Raw genomic sequence first — 24,475 nt, 5'->3', positions numbered from 1 at the left:
GAAAATTACTCTACTTAAATTTGAGTTTAGGATAATTACATATTCAAAGATTTACAGATCGGTCTCTTCAACCATTGCAATCAATTAATTGCTTAATTCTAATTGATTTGAGTTTGTAGCTTGTACAGGTCTTGTTCAATTGAAATTACTCTACTTATATAAGTTTATTGCTCTACTTGTAATTTAAATTTACTCTACTTGAAATTGAACATTACACTACTGCTTTTAATTGAAAATTACGCAAGTTGATATTGACAATTACTCTACTTTAATTTTAAATATACTCTACTGGTAATATAAATTACATTACTTGGAATTGAAAATTACTCTATGAGAAATTTAAAAATACTCTACTTGTAATAAAAGTACACAACTTGAAACTGAAAATTACTCTACTTAAATTTGATTTTAGGATAATTACATATTCAAAGATTTCCAAATCGGTCTCTTTAACCATTGCAATCAATTAATTGCTTAATTCTATTGATTTGAGTTTGTAGTTTGTACAGGTCTTGTTCAATTGATTTCACACACTCTTAATTTTCAGTTGACCCATTCACTTCAACTCTTTTGATTCATAGACATTGATTGAATAAAGGTTCAAACTCTGTAAAATCAACTTAAAAGAATGAAGTTAACTTTGTAACTTTAATTGCAATCTTCAAACGATCAACATGTTATTGCAATCAAAAGAACTTCAATTGATGGAAACTAGTGACGATTAGATTCAATTGATTGATTAGTTTTAATTGTTCGGTGAGATCAATGCAAGATAGAAACAGGGATTGACGTAACTAAGCTTCAATTGATTAGCGAAATTGATTAGCTATTTACAACATTGCCACCGTATTATTTCTCTTTTCTCTTTGGTTCGTAAGTTTAGTATGGTTTTTTAGTTTGTATTTGATCCAAACCCTATATATATATAGAGAGAGAGAGAGAGAGAAAATGGTTCAAATAAAAAGAAAGAGTTTTCTAAGAATGGTAAGAACCAATAGATTTTTGACAAGTGACATTAAAACATATGGTGAAAGAACAATTCTAATAAACTATGTCGGTTATAGTTGTTAAAGAGAAATTATAGGAAACTACGTCGGTTTTTGGTAATTTTAATCTCAACCATTGGTTAACATGATCCAATGGCTATGATTTATTCCTAGTCTTCATCGAAAACTACTTCTTTTTAGTATAGCCCTCCCATATATATATATATATATATATACACACACATGGAAAGAATTAGAGAACAAATAAAGAATTATTTTTAACTACTTTTTCAAAAGATATTTTGTGATTTTTTATTCTTCTAGTAAGTTGATGTTGTTCCTAAAAAAAACTGTTGATGTAGTGTATATGTGCAATAGTTTGTATTATATATATACAATAGTGTCTTATTGCATATAATATAACACAACTGCATAAACAATATTGAATACGTTTACGTATTATGTTTACATTTTTTTAAATATGTAACAACTTTGTAAATAAGATTACAGAAAAAGAAGATATACGATCTAAATACATATTTTCAAACACATAATTTACATATTTAAATATGTAACAAATATTAAATAAGTTTACATATAAACAAATTTGTAAAATAGTTTACAAATTTATAAATACATGTTTACATATTTTTATATATGTAACAAATTTATCAATAAGTTGTAACAAGTTTACATTTTTTAAGAGGCAACTCTATAGAATAATAATCAAGTTTTGGAATTGTTCTAACCAGGTCACTCATAAAATCTTTTGTTCTAATCAGGTCACTAAAATTTTTTTTGTTTTAATCCTTGATATTTTACCTGGATAGCAGATCATGTAAGTTTTTTATAAATAGTTTTCGTTGCAAAAAAAAATTGAATCAAAAAAAATAATTTTTAAATATAATTTTTACAAGTGCAAGTGCATTTGTTTTATTAAGTTCATTTAAAATATATCATTTTATGATATTTTAAAGTCAATTTATGTTACACGTAATATAGATGCAAATATAGATGTAATGCATTTTTCCATATATGTTATGTAATTTTATAATTTGAATCATTCCGTGTGTTACACGGGCTATAAAACTAGTATTTTTTATATATGTAACAAATTTAGAAATAAGTTTACGTATCAAGTTTATATTTTTAAAATATGTAACAACTTTGTAAATAAGATTACAAGAAAAAGAAGATATATTATCTTACTACATTTTTTAAAAACATAATTTACATATTTAAATATGTAACAAATATTTAAATAAGTTTATATATTACAAATTTGTAAAAAAGTTTATGTATTTATAAATATATATGTTTACATATTTTTATATGCTGTTTTTACCTGATTCGAACCAAACCCGCATTTTACGTCATAGTTTTTTTCTGAATATTATAGACGTGCCACCTGCAACAAAATAGAATAAAATCAAATTAAACAAATCAAAATGCAACCATACATACAGGTTCAATCTCATCTTTCAAACTATACTTTTAACGAATCATAATCTATCAAATAAACGAATCAGAAAATATCAAATTCGGAACTAAATAAATCGTGGATTCAAAATAGACCCCTAAAACAACCAAATTGCAACCATCGAGCAATTTTTGGACAGTAGCTGTTGATTTAACCTCAACCCATTCGTGACCGCATGCACCACCAGCTGAACAGATCTTGTTTTCACACATACTGCAGAAATCATGATTGAAATTAACATAATCTGAGGTTAAAAATAAGAGAAAAAACATTGGATCAGAAACACCAAAAAGTAAAAACATATATGCTGCAAAACAGGTTGTCACGCCATGCAACACAGGTTGCCACGCCATAAACTGAAATATCATCACAGCCAAAGACCATACACAACTCGCTAATTAAACAATAGCTGTGGCTAAAGGAAAACCATGAGAAATATGAGCGGCAATTAACGAAATTAACAGTTGCGTCTGATTTTTATGGAGCCCGCTAGCCACGAGTAAAAGTACGTTAACTAGGAAAATAAAATAATTGTTAAAAACCACAAAAGGTAAAAATAATTATTTTCTATAATTTAGCTCAATCCATTTCACCCGTGTTAAAAAGCAACCACTGCCTCAAACTAGGGTTATAAGGCACCAAAACAGAACTTTTTAAAACAGAACACTTTCCCAACCTAAATCCACACATGGTGATCACTGATCAAGAACTCGGGAGACAATTAAATTGCGCTCCAGCATAATGACATCGACAAACACTAATGAAAAAAAGCTCCATTAGCGGTCCAATTATTATAACCCATACAAAAAAAAAAAAAAAAAAAACTAATGCAATTGAATGGAAAAAATAATCAAATATATAAATTTATTAACATACAGATATTACTGTTAGTTTTACACCAAGGTAAATTGCACATGCCCGATCAAAGAAACCTGACCATGGTGAAACCATGCCCTTCTCTTATAGAGTATACGTATCTACAGATGTGAAAGTCGAATGTGTGAACCAAACCACACCCCAAGTATCCAAACGCTCATGGACCCATGGGCTCGGGGAGCTTCAATGACCCACAAAAAACATACAATATTTCACCACAGATCTCTAAATTGGAAGGATTGTTTGTCTACAAAACTCTGTAGCTTCTTTCGGAGGTTAGGTTGTGAACTTGTATCTATAACACACAAGTATTTACGGTTTTAATCTGCACAAGATAGAAAGTAGTTTCAAGAGTGTTTGAATATGCATTATGAAAGTGATTAAATAATAAGAAGTTTGATCGTCTAGTGAATTCTGATTATAACACTTACAATTTGTTTATTAGATAGCATTGTCTACAAAACAAAATGCTTAAAGATTAAACATAAACCACTTACAATTTGTTTAAGCTGTTCCAGTAATCAATTTCTCCCGTTGATCGAGTTTCTTAACCTTCAGCAGGCCAATCAGAACTTGTAATCCAAAAAATGCACAAAAGAAATATGATATCATAGCAGGACCCTGAAAGAAGACATGAAGCATAATATAATTTTGCACCAAAGGTCCAACAACTTTATTGCTAAATGAGGTTATCAGTTAAATAAATTTGGTGCTAACTCTGATAGAATTGAGGTATAAAATAGTTGCCAGGTTGACTAGGCTTCCAGCAGCCACCGCCTGTCATGTATTAAATATAATTAGAGAAACTATATTATATATGTAATAAGATCTTTGTTATTAAATAAAACTTACACTTCCGATTGTCTTCTGAACAGCAGCAACACGTTGAAATGACCTCTCGGACTCCAATGCTCGAACTCGTAACTTCAAATCACCTTGCTCCTATTTCAATATGATATACAAAAATTGTAATTCCGATAAGTTGTGGAAAAATGAAAATGAGAATGAAATTTAATAGACAAAAATGATATTCACCAATCGTTCAATAACTGCAACGAGTTTCTCAACCCTATCAGCTTGTCTAAATAAGTTATAAAATGCCTGTGCTTGTCTGTCCCATCTTTTTTTAATGTCCTGAAACACAAAGAACATACCAAAATATGAAATTAGATTTGAATACACAAAATGCAAAATATTATGAAAATTGGCTTAAAATTAAACCTACCTTGATGACCACTTCAATACCAGCTTCACGAAACCTTAGCAATTCCAGAGCATAGCTAGAAATAAACAAAAGATCATGTTACTGATAACACTAACCACTTCAATAATATGGCCTCTTTCCCTTTTAATCTAATAAGTAAATGGGTCAAAAATAACACTCACGGTTTAGCGATTTCAGTGATGTCAAAACGTGGGTCAAGACCCTTCCCAATGCCATCTAACACTGCAAGATACAAGTAAACACAGTGAGTTATGTCTTTAAATTGTAATTATTATGATATTATTAATACTTAGGTAGTTAGGTATCTAAGCATTTCCCTCTGGTATTAAAAGACAATAATATTTACAAAAGTTTAGATTTTAGAACCCAGTACCTGAAAAAGCTCTAACAACAAAGGTGAAAGTGGCAGGAAATCGAAACGGCTGATCTGCTGAAATAGCCAGTAAATCCTCACCTGAAATAAATAGCTATTCAACATAATTGCAACTAAACAAAAAAAATGCAATAACCGATATCACAGTACATGGAAAAAGCATTTTAAATCTTCTATACTAATACCATCAAATAAATACGACATTTGCCAAAATAACATAAAGTGAGATTAGATAGATAAAATAGTCAATACCAATTGCAGCTAAACGCTCTTTTTTCTTCTCTAACTTTTCCTCTTTGGTCAACGGTTTCTTAAATCCAAGTTCTGCAGTTGCCAATTCTCTTTCTCTTCTTTGTGCTGCAAGGCGTTCTTCAAAGCTGTAAATATGTAGGTTATATTGACATGGGTGATAAAAAATAAACGAAATATATATTTATATTTATATTACAGGCTTTGAGGATAACCTATTAAGGAAGAATTGTGCAGTTCTTCTGACAGCTGTCATGTCTCCAGTTGGCACAAGAACGCCCATTTGAACCATTGCTTGAATAACCTGCATCATATATCATAAAATTAATATATAGAAGTAATCGTTAATTTCTATTTCTTACCAAACATACAAAAAATTAATCAATGCAGCAAAGAGAATAAATCAAAGAGAACCATCTACCTTATTTGGATCTTTCTCATAAACTCCATAAAAAACTTCCAACAAAGCTTCCCTTATGTTTGGGCTTATGCTGCAAAACTTAAAGGTCAGTATTTTAAAGAAAATAGTTTATGACGTTTTCTCAAAATATTAAAATTGGTTAATCTTTACCTCCCCATCATTCCAAAATCATAAAATATAAGCCTTCCACCATTCACATCATCAACAGCTATATTACCAGGATGCTGAATCAAACAAGGAGATAGTTTTAACCATACTCTGCATGTGCATTGTATGTATGCCACCAGGCATCAAAATCCAGAAGAATATACAGAAAACTTACAGGGTCAGCATGGAAGAAACCATGAGACAGTATCTGTTCCAGATATGATTCAACAGCATACCTGCCCAGCCTGTGGAACATACATATTACCAAACATGTTTAGATGATCAAATCATGTTTAGATGTTCTCATTTATATTTTTTGTTGTTTCCTGTTAACCTAAACATATGATATTTATAATGGCACACATAGCGCTTAATATAACCAAGGCAGTTTATAGTTTTGCTATAGCAAATATGCATAAAAATGTGCTCTAAGCACTAAACTCACGTAGTTTTTATTCAAAACTCTTTTATACTTACTTTTTACGATCAACACCTAATTGATCCAAAGCTTGTATCCTATTGATCTTGATTCCCGGGACATACTCCATTGTAAGAACCTACAGTTGGATCAACATAGTAAGCTAAAAAAATATTAAAGTTACAATAATATTTAGGATCAATTTATATATGTACAGAACTATTTACCTGTGGAGTTGTGTATTCCCAATATATATTCGGGACTTTTACATAGTTTAGATCCTTAAAGTTACTTGCAAACAACTCTGCATTTGCAGCTTCTTTTGTATAATCAATTTCCTGAAAGATACACAAAATAGCACTCATTAAAATAAAATGTATAGCACAACTGTCACCATTTTAAAATAATGTGGGGTAGAAAAGAGTCACCTCGTACAAGACATTAGCACACTCGTCATAAATAGCAACCCAATCCCTTTTTGCACCATCAGATTTCGGGTCAAATTTCTGAAGATTTTCTGCTATTACCTGAAAAAGACGAAAAATGTTGAAACATGGTTTTGATAACATAAATTTAAATTAAGAACTGACTAACCCTTAGATTTTTAAGATCAATATCGAAAAGATCCTTGAGGCCTGGTCTTTGTACTTTAACAACCAATTCTTGACCCTTTAATCTTGCTCGATGAACTTGACCTGCATTACATATAAGTCAAACCAAGACTATGACCATATATTGGTTGATTAACATAAGATTTTTCAATGGCATTTAAATAATCTTGTGATTACCGAGACTGGCAGCAGCTATTGGCTCAAAATCTAAGTAATCAAATATTTCACTAACAGGAGCTCCAAGTTCTTCTTCAACGATGGAAACAGCAGTTTCTGATGGAAATGGAGGAACTTGATCCTGTATGCAGAGTTCATAGAGTTAGTTCATATGGAAAAATATTATATTTGGTTGATTTATATAACTATTAGTAGGCAGAAAGTCGTGAGATTTAACAATCAATACGGTTTAGGGTTTTGTGAAGTAAAACTATCTCATAATTCATATCTTTACAATTACATACTTAAGAAAAAAAAGTTGATCAAATTAGTTAACATAAATCATCAATAACAACTGAGATTTAACAATCAATGTGATAATATACCTGAAGTTCTGATAATTGATCAACATATTCTTGGGCAAGAATGTCTACTCTTGTTGAGAACTGCTGCCCAATTTTGATGAATGTGGGCCCTAATCTCAAAATACTCTCTTTCAACCACTTGGCTAGAGTTTTCCGTCTTTGAATTTTCTTTTGCTCTGTCATACCCCCTGCAGACAGCCAAAGACTTTAGCCAAAAACTTATAGTAACAAAAAAAGAAACTATAAAAAACTTGCAAATCATATGCCAAGAGCATAGAAATAGGTTTTGACCGACTTCTCGAAATAACAATGCCATATAATAATGAAGAATTCAAAACAACATCAAGAAAACTTTAATACTTGAAGACATTAAAGAGCACATGCCCTGCCTCAATAACAGTACATGCATATTGGTGTACCTGGATTAAGGTGCCCTTTAAAATCTTCAGATATCAAAGTGTCCTTGCATTCTTTCCGAATCCCCATTGTTCAGGTGGTTTCTTTCCATTTTCATGAGAGAGAGAGAGAGAGAGAGAGAGAGATTGGAAGTGACTTGATGAATGATATGTGATATGCCAATGTATAAGGGAAAAAATCTAACGGTCATACTGTTATCATGACTTTTTTAAGCAGATTTGTTGTCTAAATTCATTGTCTCAATTTTAACGGTCAGAATGAATTTATATATCATGTATAAAAAAGTTTATTAATGATATTTATTGGGCTTTATATATGGACAAAAATTACTTAAATTTTTTGTTTCTTTTTATGCTTGCATATATTTTAATTTAGTAATTTATTAATCATTTTTAACGGTCGGATGAATTTATGTATTTAATTATGATAATGGAGAGCTAATAAACCGCTTTATCATGAATACTAAGAAACCCACAGTTAAGATTCAAACAGAAAGATACAAAGTACCGCGATTATTAACAACAATTACTACAACAGTAACAACTGTTATTATCAATGCGTGCTACTGTTCACTGATTTTGATCAGTTGATTTCCTTATGAATCAACGTGATCTTTTTCGGTGATTCTCCTGTTTCCCCTGATAAGCCATTAGATTATGGCATTGTTCATTCACGTACTTTCATCAGTTCGTCTGTATTCATAGCTGATGTAGCTAGGGCTTTTGTAATAGTGATTTGGGTCAATCAGTGGTGATCCTAAGATTGGAAGCTTGTCTAATGAGGGTTTGGGTACTTCACCTTTGGAAGTACCTATTGATGTTGGGAGCCCTGATCCAGGGTTTTCATGTTAGGTATCGAAGCACACACACACACGAACAGAAATCAAAGAACAAAGAAACACGAGAGATTTACGTGGTTCGGTTACGGTGTGTAACCTACGTCCACGGGGGGCAACTAGGGTTTATTATTTTTGTGATCATAGATTACAAGTACAAGAGATATATTTATAGTCTAGCTAATTAGGGTTTAACCCTTTGCTAATCTTGTTGAACAAGAAACTAACAAACTGGGCTTGAGCTATTAGGGCTGGCCAGGCCCGTCTCTGCCGCTGATGGGCTGGGCTGAAGATAACACATCTCCAACAATCTCCCACTTGGTGTCTTCGGACCTCGAACTGCACCATCTCTTCCGTACTTATGTAAAATGAAGAATCCCCTTTATTCTTCAATTTTCCCTAGTTACCCCACTCTCCTCAACTATTCCTGGAGACCAGCTGAAGCTATGCATAGCTTCAGCTTATCCAGCACCACAGACTTGGTTAACATATCTGCTGGATTCTTAGCACCTGGGATATTCTTCAAACTGATTGTTCCATCTCTAATCAATTCCCTCACAAAGTGATACTTTCTCCCAATGTGCTTCGTCTTGCTATGATAGACAGGATTCTTAGCAAGCTTCACTGCCTCTCGTTGTCACAATACAACGAGTAATCAGGCTGATGTTTTCCTAATTCTTCGAGAAAAGTCTTCAACCAAACTAGTTCTTTGCTCGCTTCTGCAACAGCCATATACTCGGCCTCTGTTGTTGATAGAGCCACACTTTTCTGAAGTCTTGAAATCCAGCTCACTGTTGTGCCTCCCACTGTAAAAACATACCCTGTAGTGCTTTTGTATGTCTCTCTGCAACCTCCCAAATCTGCATCAGTATAACCTCTGAGCATAGTATCTTTACCCTTAAAACACAAACCCATCTTTTGGATACCCTTCAAGTATCTGAGTATCCACTTGACAGCTTCCCAATGTTCTTTACCAGGATTTGACATAAATCGACTGACTACCCCAACAGCATGAGCTATATCTGGTCTAGTGCACACCATAGCATACATGAGACTCCCAACCGCTGATGCATAAGGAACCTTAGCCATCTTTGATTTTTCTTCTTCAGACTTTGGTGATTGTTGTTTGGTAAGCTTCAAGTGACTTCCTAATGGAGTATTTCTAGTCTTAGTCTTCTCATCATTCATCTTGAATTTCTCTAACACTTTCCTTATGTACTTCTCTTGAGATAGTGTTAGTGAACCAACTCTTCTGTTTCGAGTAATACTCATCCCGAATATCTGCTTGGCTGCACCTAAATCCTTCATCTCGAATTCTTTAGACATTTGTTTCTTCAACTTGCTAATCGCATTTATATCAGACCCTGCTATCAGCATATCATCTACATACAGAAGTAGAATGATGTAGGAATTTTTGAAATTCTTTAGATAGCAACAGTGGTCAGTTTCACAACTCTTGAAACCTATTCTCTCCATGAAGTCATCAAACTTCAAGTACCACTGTCTCGGTGCTTGTTTCAGACCATACAAGCTCTTCTTCAGTTTACAAACCCAATTTTCTTCACCTTTTACTTGAAAACCCTCTGGTTGTTTCATGTAGATGTCTTCATCAAGATCTCCATGTAAGAAAGCTGTCTTGACATCTAGTTGCTCTAAATGTAAGTTCTCTGCTGCAACGATACCAAGAACCACCCTGATAGTAGTCATCTTCACAACTGGAGAGAAGATTTCACTGTAATCGACCCCCTCTTTCTGTTGAAACCCCTTAACCACTAAACGAGCTTTATACCTCTTGGCTCCATCGTTCTCATCTTTGATCCTGTACACCCACTTATTCTGAAGAGCTTTCTTGTCTTGCGGAAGCTTGACAAGAACCCAAGTCTTGTTCTTGTCTAAAGAGCCCATTTCTTCTTTCATTGCTTGCTCCCACTGGAACGATTCTTTTACCTTAATTGCCTGAGAGTAGCAACCAGGCTCACCATTATCAGTTAAAAGAAGATAATTAACTGACGGACTTGTACGACCGGGATTGAACCTGTCCGGCGGTTTAGTAGCTCTGGTGAATCTCCTGACCCACTTGTCAAGTTGTTGTGGCTGTTGTGGAGGTTGATCTTCAGACTCTAAACTCCCACTATCTGAAGACCCCACTGGTTCTTCAACTCCACCGTCATTATTATCAAACTCGGGATCTGAATCATCTTCAGGACCTGCTATAGATTTTGTAACTGGTTCTTTTCTCTGACTTGTGGTTTCGAACTCAACCTCTTCGGTCTGAACCTCTGAGTTGACTGACTTTCTGTCTTTGTACAGCTCTGCTTCATTGAATTCGGCGTGCTTGCTTCTAACTACCTTTCTGCTTTCAAAATCCCAAAGCCTATAGCCCATCTTTTCTGACCCGAAACCAATGAGTGTGTACTTCTTTGCTTTAGCATCTAACTTGTCACCTTCTGGATTAATGTCATAAGCACTGCACCCGAAAATTCTTAGGTGATCATACTTTACAGCTTTACCCTTCCATTCTTCTTGAGGAATCTTGAATCCCAACGATACTGAGGGCCCACGGTTGATAAGATAAGCTGCAGTATTAACTGCATCAGCCCAGAACATCTTTGGGAGCCCTGCATCCAATCTCATACTTCTGGCTCTCTCACATAATGTTCTGTTCATCCTCTCTGCAACCCCATTCTATTGCGGAGTTCCCGGAACTGTATTTGTCATCTTGATCCCTCTTTCAGCACAATAATCAATAAATTCTTTGCTGATGTATTCTCCTCCGTTGTCTGACTTTAAGCACTTAACCTTCAAATCAGTTTCAAGTTCAACAGCATTCCATTTCTTAAAAATACCAAAAAACTTCATATTTATGTTTAAGAAAGTAAACCCATACCTTGCGTGTTGAATCATCGATGAAGGTAACATAGTAGCGAGATCCTCCAATTGAAGCGACCGATGTCGGTCCATATACGTCTGAGTGACCTAGCTCTAATTTATGAGCTTTTGGTGCTCTACCTGTCTTCGCAAAAGTTACCTTCTTTTTCTTGCCAAAGTCGCACGGTTAACAAAACTCAGACTCGACCCTCTTCAACTCTGGAAGCTTTTCCCCGGCGACAAGCAATTTTTAACCCCTTTTCACTCATTTGACCGAGTCGTTGATGCCATAACTTTGATTGACTCAGCCCACTAGTCACTACATTAACCCCTTCATCTGGTACTTCAACCATATATAAAGTACCTCTTTTCTTACCTCTAGCAATCACCATACTACCTTTCACAACTTTCCATTGTCCTCTACCAAAGGTGACATCATATCCCTCATCATCAAGCTTACCGATGGATATCAACATCTTACTTAAACCTGGAATGACCCGAACATCTTTCAAGGTCCATATGGTTCCCAATGGAGTTTTTAAGTCTATGTATCCCCCACCTGTTATATCAAGACACTGATTATTAGCCAAACGAACTTTACCAAAGTTACCTGTTCGTAGTTTCTTCATCATCTTCGTGCTAGAAATAGCATTAAAAGATGCTCCTGAATCCATAATCCAGTCTTCAACAGGATTCTCGACACAACATATAAGCGCATCATCTGATGCTGATGTGGCAGCGTTCACCTCTTTCTTTTCTTTAGGTGGGTTGGTGCATTGACTTCTGAAGTGCCCGTTTTCTTCACAATTCCAGCAAACTATGTCTTTCCTTGGTTTTGCTGATCTTGACTTACTTCTTCGTTTAGACTTTGATCTTCCTCTGTTTCCTCCCCTACTACTGTTTCTTCCTCTACCCTCTGTACTGAGTAACGAACTTGTCTCTCCAGTGCTTCTTCTTCTCGAATTCTCACTTAATATCAAATCACGAACCTTACTGAACGTGAGAGCTTCGGATCCAACTGACCCGGTAACTGCAGTGATTGTTCCTGACCAGCTATCAAGTAATGAGGATAAAAGTAGGCACACTTGTAGTTCATCATCTAACTTGAAATTAACGGAAGACAAACGAGACAAGTGAGAATTAAACAGCTTAATATGAGCAGTAACTGAACTTCCCTCTTTCATACGCGTGTTAACTAACTCCCGTATTAGGAACACTTTATTGGCAGCAGATGGCTTCTCGTACATGTTTGACAACGCTTCCATAATCCCACGCGATGTGGTTTGTTCTAGGATGTTGTATGCAACATTCATAGATAAGAGTAAGCCGGATTGTTGACATAGCCTTCTTGTCAAGTGTTGTCCAAGCTGGTGTTATTGGTGTAGGAGGAGTCCCTAGATCCGAATCCAAATCCTTTTGTACTAGCAAATCCGTGATTTGCATCTTCCACCATCCAAAATTCTGCCCATCAAATACCACAATTCTGATCTTCCGTCTTCAGCCATTACTTCTGTTTCTGGATTGAACAGAACCAACAACAGCAGTAGTTCGGTTCTCAAACTGATCAGCAGCAGCAGCTGCGTTTGGTGGGTCAGGGATGACTGCGGTCAACTGCAACAGATCTGGGTTGTCTTCCAGCAAAACCCTAGCAGTTGGCTAGGATCGGTTTTGGGTGGGTGACGGCTGGGTTGGTGTTCTTCGATGATCAAGAGTCGAGCCTGGCTCTGATACCAGTTGTTAGGTATCGAAGCACACACACATACGAACAGAAATCAAAGAACAAAGAAACACGAGAGATTTACGTGGTTCGGTTACAGTGTGTAACCTACGTCCACGGGGGGCAACTAGGGTTTATTATTTTTGTGATCATAGATTACAAGTACAAGAGATATATTTATAGTCTAGCTAATTAAGGTTTAACCCTTTGCTAATCTTGTTGAACAAGAAACTAACAAACTGGGCTTGAGCTATTAGGGCTGGCCAGGCCCGTCTCTGCCACTGATGGGCTGGGCTGAAGATAACACATCTCCAACATTTCAATGGGCAGATCTAATTCCAAGACGGCTGTGCAACAATTTTCGTTATCGGAGGCTGAAGCTGAGTTTCTACAACAATCTATTGGGCCTAATTGAATTAATAGGCTTCAATTTGATGACATTGATGAGTTATGTAAGTTGGTTGACGCTTATAATTCTTCAGGTAGCTTCGATTTAGCTCATGATAGTGACATTTTGTTATCTGGTGACGAATCTGCTAGGGTTGAGGGTAATGGATATGGTGATCCTAACTTTGGGATCTCTTTGGATGATATTATTGTGGTTCAACAGTTTTCTGGGCATAATGATGCTATGTTGGCTGCCATTGCTAATTTTGCTAAAACTGGTAACCTTGTTGCAGTTGATGGTATGAAGGATAACAATGTTGGTAGTAGGATAAAGAAAATAGTAAAATCTGCTTTTAGATGTGCTCATTTGTTCCCTCAGTTGAACCCCAATCACAATTTTAATGATTTTGTTTCTCTGAGGCTCTTTGAGCTTTTGGATAAACGAAAGAAGAGGACTATTAGATATGAATTTGGGGGGATTAAAGCTAGAAGATGTCGTGGGATAGAGAGGAAGATTTATGACTGTTCCATGGATATTATAAACACAGGATTATTAGGAGATGGTATTATGCCTGATGTGTATTGGAAGGAGGGTGTACAACAATCTAGATCATGTAATCCTGATTTACTAAAGACTGATAAGGGTGAAAGGGTATCAATTACTAAGAAAGGAGAGGTGAATATGACTTTTGACGGTAGCATGAATGAATTTAGTAGTCACATGGATCGCGGTTCGCTCCGGTACGGGAACGAGGAACGGGAACGCGATTCGCTAGTGATGACGTATTCGGTACGTAGGGGGGTAGGTTCATTTCGGTACGAACCGGTACGGTGTACCATAGAGTTCGGTTCGATGTTCCCAATTCAAAACATAGTATATCAAACTCCAAATTCAAATGACCAATTTCAAAATCCGAATTTCAAAATCTAAATTCCAATTAAGATAAAAACAAAAAAAGAAAACATAAATGTTGTAAGTTATATAAAAAATGCTGTAAAATAAAACTTGCACTAAAATATTAATTGATTTCATTGCTGTAAATAGATCAAGATGTATGTGTAATATAATCGCTCAAAAATATACATTGATTCTGTTGACTTTAATTGATTTGCTGCATTTGGAAACCAAATCTGAATAGGAAAGTCGTTTCTAAATTGATAGTGTATTAAACCCCTAACAAAAACGATCGCTAACACTGATTTAATCAATTAAATTGAAAGCAATCGCTAACAATATTGAACCCAGTACGTACGCTATATCAATGGATCGATTTCAATTGAAATTAGGAACGCCGAACCAGTTAATTGGAATATGATCGCAAAATTGATTGGGAACGACGAATCAGCCAACTCAATTCGCGATTTCATGGCGATTGGGAACGATGGCGATTTCGATTGGGAACAAAACGATCCAATACGAAATACGTGGCCTTGCTAGCGAATTATGTGACTATGGAATTTACTGCTATGGGTTTTGCTTATAAACCTTTATACATTGGGCCTGTCATTAAAGAAGATAATGTTGCTCTTAATGCTATCCCTATTTATTCCATTGGTGGTTCTACTTGTGATGAGAGTAATGTTGGTAAGAAATATTTATTTCCTGAAAGGGGAAGGTTGAAGAGGATTTCATTCAAAAAAACTGTTTGCAAGAAGGCTAAAAAGGAGGGTAGATATATAACTACCGCTAAGGATATCCCTATGATTGCAAGGTTCTGATTGAGAAAGTCAAAAGCATAACTCAAGATTGGAAGAATAATTTTTTATCCTATGCTGTTAGGTTACAATTGGTGAAATCTGTTCTTTGCTATATTTCTGGTATTGGGCTTCTGTTTTTATCCATATTGAAAAGGCTTTTGAGAGGGTTTCTTTGGAATCAAGGTGAGTCTAGTAAGGGCACTTCAAGAGTTAAATGGGAAGAGCTTTGATTACCTAAGTTGCAGGGTGGTTTGGGTATTCCTTCATTAAAACTTAAGAATGTTGCTTTACTGGCAAAACATATTGACAATATCCTAAATGACAGATTGATACAGACCAAAACTTAAACAAGATATTAAAGGGTATTTGGCCCGAATCAAGATGGGCTATTCTCCAATTAATCCGATTCGAGAAGGATTAGATCTCCATTACCAGGACTTTAACCAAGTAAATTCATAACATAAACATTGACCTCCCCTAAAACTAGAACACAATATATAAATAAGCATCAACAGAATAATAACTGGCCCTAAAATTAAGCTAATAGAATAATAACCGGCCCTAATCTTGAGCATCTCATTTACTCACTTTCCCCCTTTTTCAATAACATCTTTGACCAAGATTTGGGATCTTATCACAGATGTTCTATTTGGGTTTAAATGGGTGAAGGATGTAAAGTTGAGAGGTAAGAGTATATGGGATGTTGACCATAAGAGGGATGGTTCTTGGAGTTGGAACCAATTACTCAATTGTAGGGAGAAGATTAGGGGTTCACATGTTCAGAAAATAGGGAATAGTCTTACTTGAGAAAACCTTTAAACAGTATTATTTCTAGAAGGGATTTTAGATCAGCTGGGTTTGCTTATGATTGCAAAGTGGCTGATCTGGTGCAAAATTGTTTATGGTTGTTTCCTGATTTTTGGTTTCTCAAGTATCCTGAACTAACTTTAAATGATCTCCCTATTTTATATGCCACCAAAAGGGACTCGTCTTTGAGGAAATGCTCAAATGATGAATACAATTATTTCTCCGTTAAGCATGTTTATGAAAGTATGGGTGCTAAGCATGAGGTTAAACAGTGGGGTGATTATTTTTGGGAGATGACATGAATACCTGGGATAGTGTCATGTTTTGCTGAACTGGCTCCTAATTCCAAATATGTGTGGAGTATTATACAAAGGCTGGTCCTTGCCGCTACTGTGTATTATATTTGGCAGGAAAGAAACTATAGAGTCTTCACTCAAGAGGTCAGACCTGTTTCTGTTTTGATAAAATCTATTATTGATTGGGTTAGGTACAGATTGCTTGGTCTTAATATTAAAGCTTCTAAGAATTCCATTGAGGCTGCCAAGGTTTGGAATTTTTGTCTAATCCATAAACATCATTCTTGTTAATGTGGGCCACTAGATACTTAATTAAGAGAGTGGATGCTGTTGGTTGGTAATCTGTTTTTCGGTTGGTGTATTTTTTATTGGTGGTTATGGAATTGGAAGAATGGTTCGAAATGGGGTGACCAATGGGTTCAAACTGTGGTTGATTGTAGTTAAGAAGGTGGAATATGTTTTTGGTTAAACACAATCTTTGTGGTTGGTCTGATGAAATGCATTATTGTAGCGGTGGCTATGTTAGATGGCATGATGAAGTTTTATGGTACTCAGATCTTGTTATTTTTGTTGTTGAGGATCAGATGGTACAATTATGAGGCTGCCCTAAAGTGGGATGGGAATGGGTAGCTGATAAGTACGAATTTTTGTTGGTCTAAGAGATTTCTTTTCATTGCTGAATATGGGTTGACTTTATCTACTGAAGATGCTGGTAAGATTTGTTATAAGTTGTTGATTGGACGAGTGTGCTTGTTTGAGTTGCAGATTATTGGGCATATGCTGAGTGGTTATTTCTGTGTTGTGGGTTGTTGGCTTTTTGATGGATGCAATGATCTTCATTGCTACTGGTTCTAATTCTGGTTTGGATTGTGGGTTGAATAATAAGGATCTCAATGTTCTTTTAAAGTTTTAAGGCAGCATGCTTTGGAGTTGTCCGGAATTTGTTGGTGACTTGGTTTGGATTGTGCCTCTTGTTGCTATTTGGTTTTCTTTTTTGACTTGGCCCTAGTTGTGGGTGCAGTTTTAGTTTGAGTTTGGTAGTTGGGTAGGGTTGTTTGTAGTCTGTTGGTTTTGGTTTGTTTGTTTTGAGGATTAGGTCATCCTTTAGGGTTTGTCCCGGGGTCCCTAATCGCTTGGTTTGTACTGTTTTTTTAAGTTATGATATTTTTTCCGGGGTACCGTCCCCTTTACCAAAAAAAGAAGGTATTTGTATTGCATAAATTTTACAATGAGACACACACACACACACATATATCGAATAAGGAAAGTGATATCAAGAGACAATACAATCTCAAGAGACTTAGAAACTGAAATTGCATAGCTAAGGAAACCAACACAATTAAACGAGAGTGTCATATGGCAGGTTTCATAAAAAAAAAAAACTTCTCTTTAACATGCCCCAGAAGCTAAACTAGTGGTAAGACAGCGAGCTTGGAGCCTTGGACTGAAGAGTGTTAAACAAACAGATGCCAAACCTTTGGTCATGAGATCAACAAGTTGAGCAACAGTAGAGACATGCTTAACAATTTAACATGAAGAGTGCGAGTGAGAACCATATCATAGAGGTTGATTGTGTTAGGAACAAAGCGGCGCGCGGAAGCGAAACAGCACACACATGCACAACGATAAACACACATAAACGAAAATATAAACGACACAAGAATTTAACGTGGTTCGGTCCCCGCGAGGGGACCTACGTCCACGGGCTGCAACTAGGTTTTCTTATTAGCTCAGAACCAAGATTACAATTACATGATGGGATATATATAATAAACAAGATTAGGGTTAAACATAATTAGGAGCCAAAACCGGGCCTTCTAATAAAACCGGCCCAAAGGCCTTCATAACCCAACAATCTCCCACTTGAAGGCCTTGCGATAAATTCCAGCCTGCCATCCAAGTAAATATAACAATCTCATTCATCCAGTAACTCTAGTAATCTTCAGTAATAGAAATCAACCAAGCCTCCAGTTCCAAGAACAAGCTAAAACTTCAACAAAAGAAGTTCTCCAAGCCTCCAGTTCTCTAGGAACAAACTAAGATTTCTACCAATCCACACCAGTTGCAGCGCCCCTTCCCATCAGTTACCTGAAAGGCCCATTGAAGCTCCCGAGAGCTCCAATCCGGTCATCACAGACCCAGCCATGACAAAACCCGCCAATGGCTCATCCTCAATCTTAACCGGCCCTCACTTACTCACACTACCGGCTCCAAAGACTTCCAGAGGATAATCACTCTCCAAAAATCAGCAGACTATACCAGGAGAGATTTTCACATTCGGATTTCCCAGTCTTCCGAACTCAACGTCCCTTTGGAAACAAACCTAGAACACACCGCGTGCTCCCACTGTTACCAAAACCCCGAACATGTTTAGACCTCCGAATACGCTCAAGCTAACATCACTGTGGCTCCAGGCTTCATGTCTGCAAACTGAAACCCCTTAGCTCTACCCGATTCAGCGAGCCAAGACCTTATAACTCGGAAGTTGGTTCACTTCTTCCGACGATACAGAGACCGTATCTTCCAAAAGTCTTTAACTAAAAGATTCAACAAATGCTTCATTGAAGTGAGTAACAAGAAATAAAGCAAACTAGAATCTTGAACCCAAGAGTCGTCACCGCCTTCACTGAGTCCCAATGCATCAACCCCAGATACATTCTCAAAAGCAGAATTCCAAACCTTTCGACATCGACTCTTAAAATGTCTCACCTCTACGCAACCTATCAAGTCGACTATGCCCAGCTCCCACTGTTTCTGTTATCCCAACCCATGCCACACCAACACTCCATGAGATGAACCCCACTCGTACTATCCGGGCAAATAACTTTACCCAACACGAGATTATGAACCTCTCAAATGGTGTACCACTGATCACCACCAAACAAGATATAACTTCACAATTCCAAACGAACAAGAAGTAATAATCACAGTTTCGAACCAGCTAACAGGCAAACAGCTATAACAACAATAGAACTTTCATGAAATCAAGCGGGTACCAAGGGTTCTATGACCGTACACACGATCAGTTAACTCAAACCCTAACCGAAAGATCATCCAAACGAGCAATAGTTAACATGACTTGCCACTAACCTCATTTTTTTTTCACTTATGCCGTCACCAGCACACCCGCTGGTTCCATTTTCTCCAAGTTTATCCATCACCAGTACTATATCCAAGTTCACATGACAAACCAATCAACCAAAATCCAAACCGTCAAACATTCCGATCATAACCACCTCGTCTTCAGTTATAACAATAACAAACGAGAACAAATCGAAAACAGTGAACAGACACAACAAGGGCACGGGCCTAAACTTGACGATTGTTCAACAGAACACTGCCAAATAAACCGATTTGCTCTTGCAATAACCGATAAATCAACTAACTGTAAATAAACTATATAAAGTTACCTCAGACTAATCTCTTGCAAACAAATCTGAACCCGAACCTAAATGGTCTTCACAAAACCCGGTTCCCTGAAGCCGAGCAACCTCCAAAGAAAAACCCTAAAACCCGAAACACCCGACCCGGTGCTTCACCTGCAACGCCCGAGTGAAACCTGCAACTCCAAGAAGTCCAAAACAGGAATTCTAATTGCAAAATCACCCGGAAAACCGTCCCAAACAGCCCTGAAAAACAGCCCCGAACAGCCCTGTTAACCAGAAAAACGAAGATCTCTGACAATACTGTTCACCGCCGGAATCACTGTTCACGGCCGGAAACACTGTTCATGCCGGATACTGTTCACCGCGGCACTGTAGCGGCGGCACTGTAGCAGCCCTTCTCAAACCAGCCTCTTCTACCTTTTTTTTTTTTTTTCGATCGATACCCGTGCAAAACCGTGTGTAAACAACGAGCCAAAGCTCTGATACCACTTGTTAGGAACAAAGCGGCACACGGAAGCGAAACAGCACACACATGCACAACGATAAACACACATAAACGAAAATATAAACGACACAAGAATTTAACGTGGTTCGGTCCCCGCGAGGGGACCTACGTCCACGGGCTGCAACTAGGTTTTCTTATTAGCTCAGAACCAAGATTACAATTACATGATGGGATATATATAATAAACAAGATTAGGGTTAAACATAATTAGGAGCCAAAACCGGGCCTTCTAATAAAACCGGCCCAAAGGCCTTCATAACCCAACAGATTGTTAAGTAGGTAGCACCAGGGTTGTCACACTAGAGAGTGGCCAGAGCAACATTCGAAAAGCGTAGCACAGACATGAGAGACGTTATCCATCAAAGCTCAGCAGCAATGTGAGTAAGGGCACGATATTTCGTCTTTGTACTAGACCAGTAGACGGAGTAACAATATGTTGCCTCTTGGAACAGCAGCCGGTAAGATTTGGTCCTAGGAACACACAGTAGCCGGTGGTAGATTGGCGGTCGTCAGGGCATCCAGTCAGCATCAACATATGCATGAATAGAATAACTGGGAGACCAGTGAATGCACAATCCATGTGCGATAGTACACTTAAGATAACGGAGAATATGCTAAACTGCAACCCAATGATGATCGGTAGGAATTTCTGAAAATTGTGACACTTTACTGTGTATTCAGTACTCACAGCATACGCTATTTCATGACTAGTCAAGACGATATATTGAAGACCGTCGACGATACTACAATACAACAATGGGTCATCAAGAGGAATACAAGAGTGTCATGAGAGCTGGCAACCCGAAGCCACTGGATTAGACAAGGGTTTGCATTGACTTAGACCAGTATGTTGTAGTAGGTCAAGCAGATTTTTGCATTGTGAGAAGTGAAGAGCGTCATCTATGAAGGTGGCCTCAATTCCCAAAAAAAACTTAGAAAACACAAGTCTTTTGAGAGCAAATTGTAAGTAAAGATGACTAAGCAGACCAGCGACAAAGTTGGAACAGCTTGCAGTGATAATAATATAATCAACATAGACAAGAACATAGCATCTCATAGATACATGACAATAAACAAATAAAGATGTGCCAGATATGCATTGAGAAAAGCTAAATTCTTGAAGAGTTGAAGATAATTTAGATAATCATGCTCGTTGGGCTTGTTTGAGAATTGAGACCATAGATAGCCTTTTTAAGTAAAAATAATGGTCGGATAAGTAAGACTCAGCGAAACCTGGGGGTAGAGCCATATAAACAGTTTTTGAGAGATCGCCACTCTTTGGGCAATCGAGGGAACCAGAAGAATTGCCGGTTTTACGACCGAACTAAAGGTTTCAGTGTAATCAATTCCCCCGGTTTGGTGAAACCCCTTGGCAATCAGTTGGACTTTGTAACAACTAACGACCGATGAACCCCTTGGCGTGTTGTTTATTGTGGCAAAAGTGCAAAACCACTTACATCCGACAATGTTAGCGCAGAAAGCTAAAATTCATGTACAAGCAGATTGTAGAGCAGCAACCTCAGAGTGCATGGCATCACACCATTCTTTGACTTCTATGCTTGGGTAAAAGTGTGTGGTTCCCTGCTGGGTCATAAAGAAGATGATATCATATGTGAAGAGGGAACCGTTTGGGCCTACATGTATTGTCAAGAGTACAAGTAATCATGCGATGAGGAGGTGGTGATGGTGTTGGAGGAGTCATGGAGGACGGTGGCAGTGTTGGCTGTGGAGTTGGAAGGGTCTCAGAAGAGAATGATGTAGCAGGTATGGGATTTGAGGTAGGAAGCACAAACAGAGGAAGAACAGACGCATAAGGAAAGACGGTTGTAGAAGACACACAGATAATGACAAGTGAAGAAATAAAAAAACTGGTTTCATGAAATCTGACATGACGAGATGTATAGAAGTGACCTGTGCTAGCCTGCTAGGATCATAATGATGAGCGAGGGTATATCCAAGAAAGATGCAAGGCACAGATTTAAGAGAAATTTAGTTATGATGAATGTCCCCAAGATGCGAGGCACATGTTTAGGAGAAATTATGCATCTACAAGCGTGTGTTTCCTAGATTAATGCACCCTCTATGTTTTGGCTTATGGTTTATTTCTATAGCATGGCTTGAAATTACATTTGTGCCTAAAAATTCCTTCTAGAAACAAGGAAAGACCCAACATGAAAATTGGACAGCTATATTGTCAAATGTTATATGTCTTTCAATGTTTTACCTAAGCATATAGATCAGAATTTATCAACCTCTAAAGCCAAACAAATCTCATTTAAATTAAAGGGAGAAACAAGGTAAGACACTAACACAGATCATCATCATCTTAGGCCATAAAAGATGAACAGATAAAACCACCATACAACTGAGTTAATAACTAACCTTGATATGCAAACTTCTGATTGATGAGCCAGACTTTAAAAAGAAATGTCAAAACAAAACCCCATATTTCACAAGTCCTTTGAATGGTTGAGTAAGTCTTGAATCTATTCCACCTCCCACCAGGAGCAACAGATACCTACAAAAACATAAATCCTCTATCAGGAGCAAGTACAATAAAAAGAGGTTAATAAATAGAGTTTAACCATCATTCAACTTTGACAAACTACATTCCTAAAATAACAGTACCACCACATTCAAATAACATCATCACCTCATAACCACCATTCTAACCTCTAACAATCAATCCACTATTCCACACTGCTTATCGATGTATCTATATGCTTACTATCATTTAAATTATTCCATACTCATTCTACAAGTGCCCCAAACCCCAAATTTCTGCATACTCTATTACTTCCTCAGTTAAACCTTTAAATTAAACTCTCTAAAACTCTAAACAATCAACAGGAAACTGTTTAAAAACATATACCTCAACCTTGGCCTTTCCGCCACGTTTAAACCACGCATCTTCTTGACCGATCTCCTCAATCGTCTTCTTCTTCTTCTTATTCTTATTCTTCTCCACAGCATTTCCCCCAATTGTCACTCCATTAGCATTTCCATTAACATACTTAATCAAGCTCCCATTCTCACCGCCAACGCTCCCGCTCAACTTCTTCCCATTAACATAACTATTATAACTACCATTCCCATTGCCAGCAACATCAACCTTCCCATCCTCCTTATCCACAATAATCACTTCTTCTCTCGTAACCGCTCGAATTCGACCTCTACCAGCAACTTTTGTATTCGATGATTTACGGAGTGCATTGCGTCTGGAAAGTGAGAAACGAAGTCTGTTGGAATTGGAATTTGGGCGGAGGAAAGTGAGGTCAAGTGAAGCTGAGGCGGAGCAACATGATGCTGCCATGAGTAATTGAATTGATTAATTACACTGTGAAATTGAATTGATTGCTGAATTAAACCCTAAAATGAATGAAATGAAAGATGTGGTGAAGGACAAGACACGAGGATGATGAGTTGATTGGTTTGGAATTTCAAACCACTGTCAGCCTCAAGTCCATATACACTCATTCGTTATTTTATTAACTCTTATATTTTACGTTATTTCGTATAAAAAGGGCTCCAATCCTTATGCATATACGAGTCAAACGTATCGGAATGTGTCATTCTAACACGTGATAGGATTCGTGAAAGCATTTGGGTCGAGTTTATTGGTGGTTGACAATTAGAAGACAAAAGGAATTTTTTTTTTAAAATGGAGTTATTTACAAACAAAAAAAGGAAAATGAGGAAAGTCAAAAAAAAAAAAGACAACTGGTGTATCCGCTGCTGCCAGGAGCGGATCAATTATTGGGACCTATTCCTTCGCTGCCAATGTCGGATTACGATAAACACTTAAAACCCCGTTTATATTCCAGTATCTTCAAACTAACGACGTATAAACAGTTTCAAATTTGTCATCTAACTTTAATGTATGCATGGATAAATCCCTTCAAAGCTGCAACATGTCCTCAAAGCTGAAACATTTCACATGCAAGGTCCTGCCAAACACCTTCAATATTAATTCACAGTCAAAACCCGTGAGCCATAATTTTAAAGTTGCACAATGATAGGGTAGAAGGAGGTAGAAGACGAATCAGAAAAAAAAAATTCTTCCTAATCCGCTACCTCCAATAGCGGATTAAGGGTTTTATGTATTGTTCCTAATCCGCTGCTGGCAGTAGAGGATTAGGGGTTTTAGGTTTTGTTCCTAATCCGCCATTGGAGGTAGCGGATTAGGGTTTTTTTTTCCCTTTTAGCTTTTAAGTTAATTTAAATAATCCAAATGGTGTTCTAATGCACGTTG

General features: G+C 36.9%; 1 protein-coding gene across 1 annotated transcript; it reads right to left on the bottom strand.

The window, feature by feature from the left end:
- Nucleotides 1-3,253: 3,253 nt before the first annotated feature.
- Nucleotides 3,254-23,590, bottom strand: LOC143532673 (protein ACTIVITY OF BC1 COMPLEX KINASE 8, chloroplastic-like). The gene is made up of 21 exons (XM_077027656.1): nucleotides 23,096-23,590; nucleotides 22,606-22,741; nucleotides 7,329-7,495; nucleotides 6,964-7,084; nucleotides 6,770-6,870; nucleotides 6,604-6,702; nucleotides 6,403-6,513; nucleotides 6,235-6,314; nucleotides 5,933-6,002; nucleotides 5,761-5,834; nucleotides 5,611-5,680; nucleotides 5,405-5,493; nucleotides 5,193-5,317; nucleotides 4,941-5,021; nucleotides 4,729-4,789; nucleotides 4,568-4,622; nucleotides 4,378-4,476; nucleotides 4,195-4,284; nucleotides 4,060-4,119; nucleotides 3,840-3,963; nucleotides 3,254-3,667 (listed from the first exon to the last, which is right to left on the bottom strand). The coding sequence occupies exons 1-20, from the start codon at nucleotides 23,534-23,536 to the stop codon at nucleotides 3,847-3,849; spliced, it is 2,247 nt and encodes a 748-aa protein (XP_076883771.1). The 5' UTR covers nucleotides 23,537-23,590; the 3' UTR covers nucleotides 3,254-3,667; nucleotides 3,840-3,846.
- Nucleotides 23,591-24,475: the final 885 nt, after the last annotated feature.

Source organism: Bidens hawaiensis, unplaced genomic scaffold (genome assembly GCF_021521415.1).
Source record: "Bidens hawaiensis isolate Kalapana, Puna unplaced genomic scaffold, B.hawaiensis_p1.1 tig00009540_1, whole genome shotgun sequence".
In the NCBI taxonomy this organism is placed as follows: domain Eukaryota; kingdom Viridiplantae; phylum Streptophyta; class Magnoliopsida; order Asterales; family Asteraceae; genus Bidens; species Bidens hawaiensis.
This window is presented reverse-complemented; position numbering and strand designations above follow the sequence as displayed.

Excerpts from the sequence above, each read along its gene's own strand:
- LOC143532673 (XM_077027656.1), bottom strand. The coding sequence starts at position 23,536 with ATGGCAGCATCATGTTGCTCCGCCTCAGCTTCACTTGACCTCACTTTC. Across the intron at positions 7,085-7,328 it reads ATCAATTATCAGAACTTCAG|GATCAAGTTCCTCCATTTCC; the intron begins GTATATTATCAC and ends CTCTGCATACAG. Across the intron at positions 6,514-6,603 it reads GTGCTAATGTCTTGTACGAG|GAAATTGATTATACAAAAGA; the intron begins GTGACTCTTTTC and ends TGTATCTTTCAG.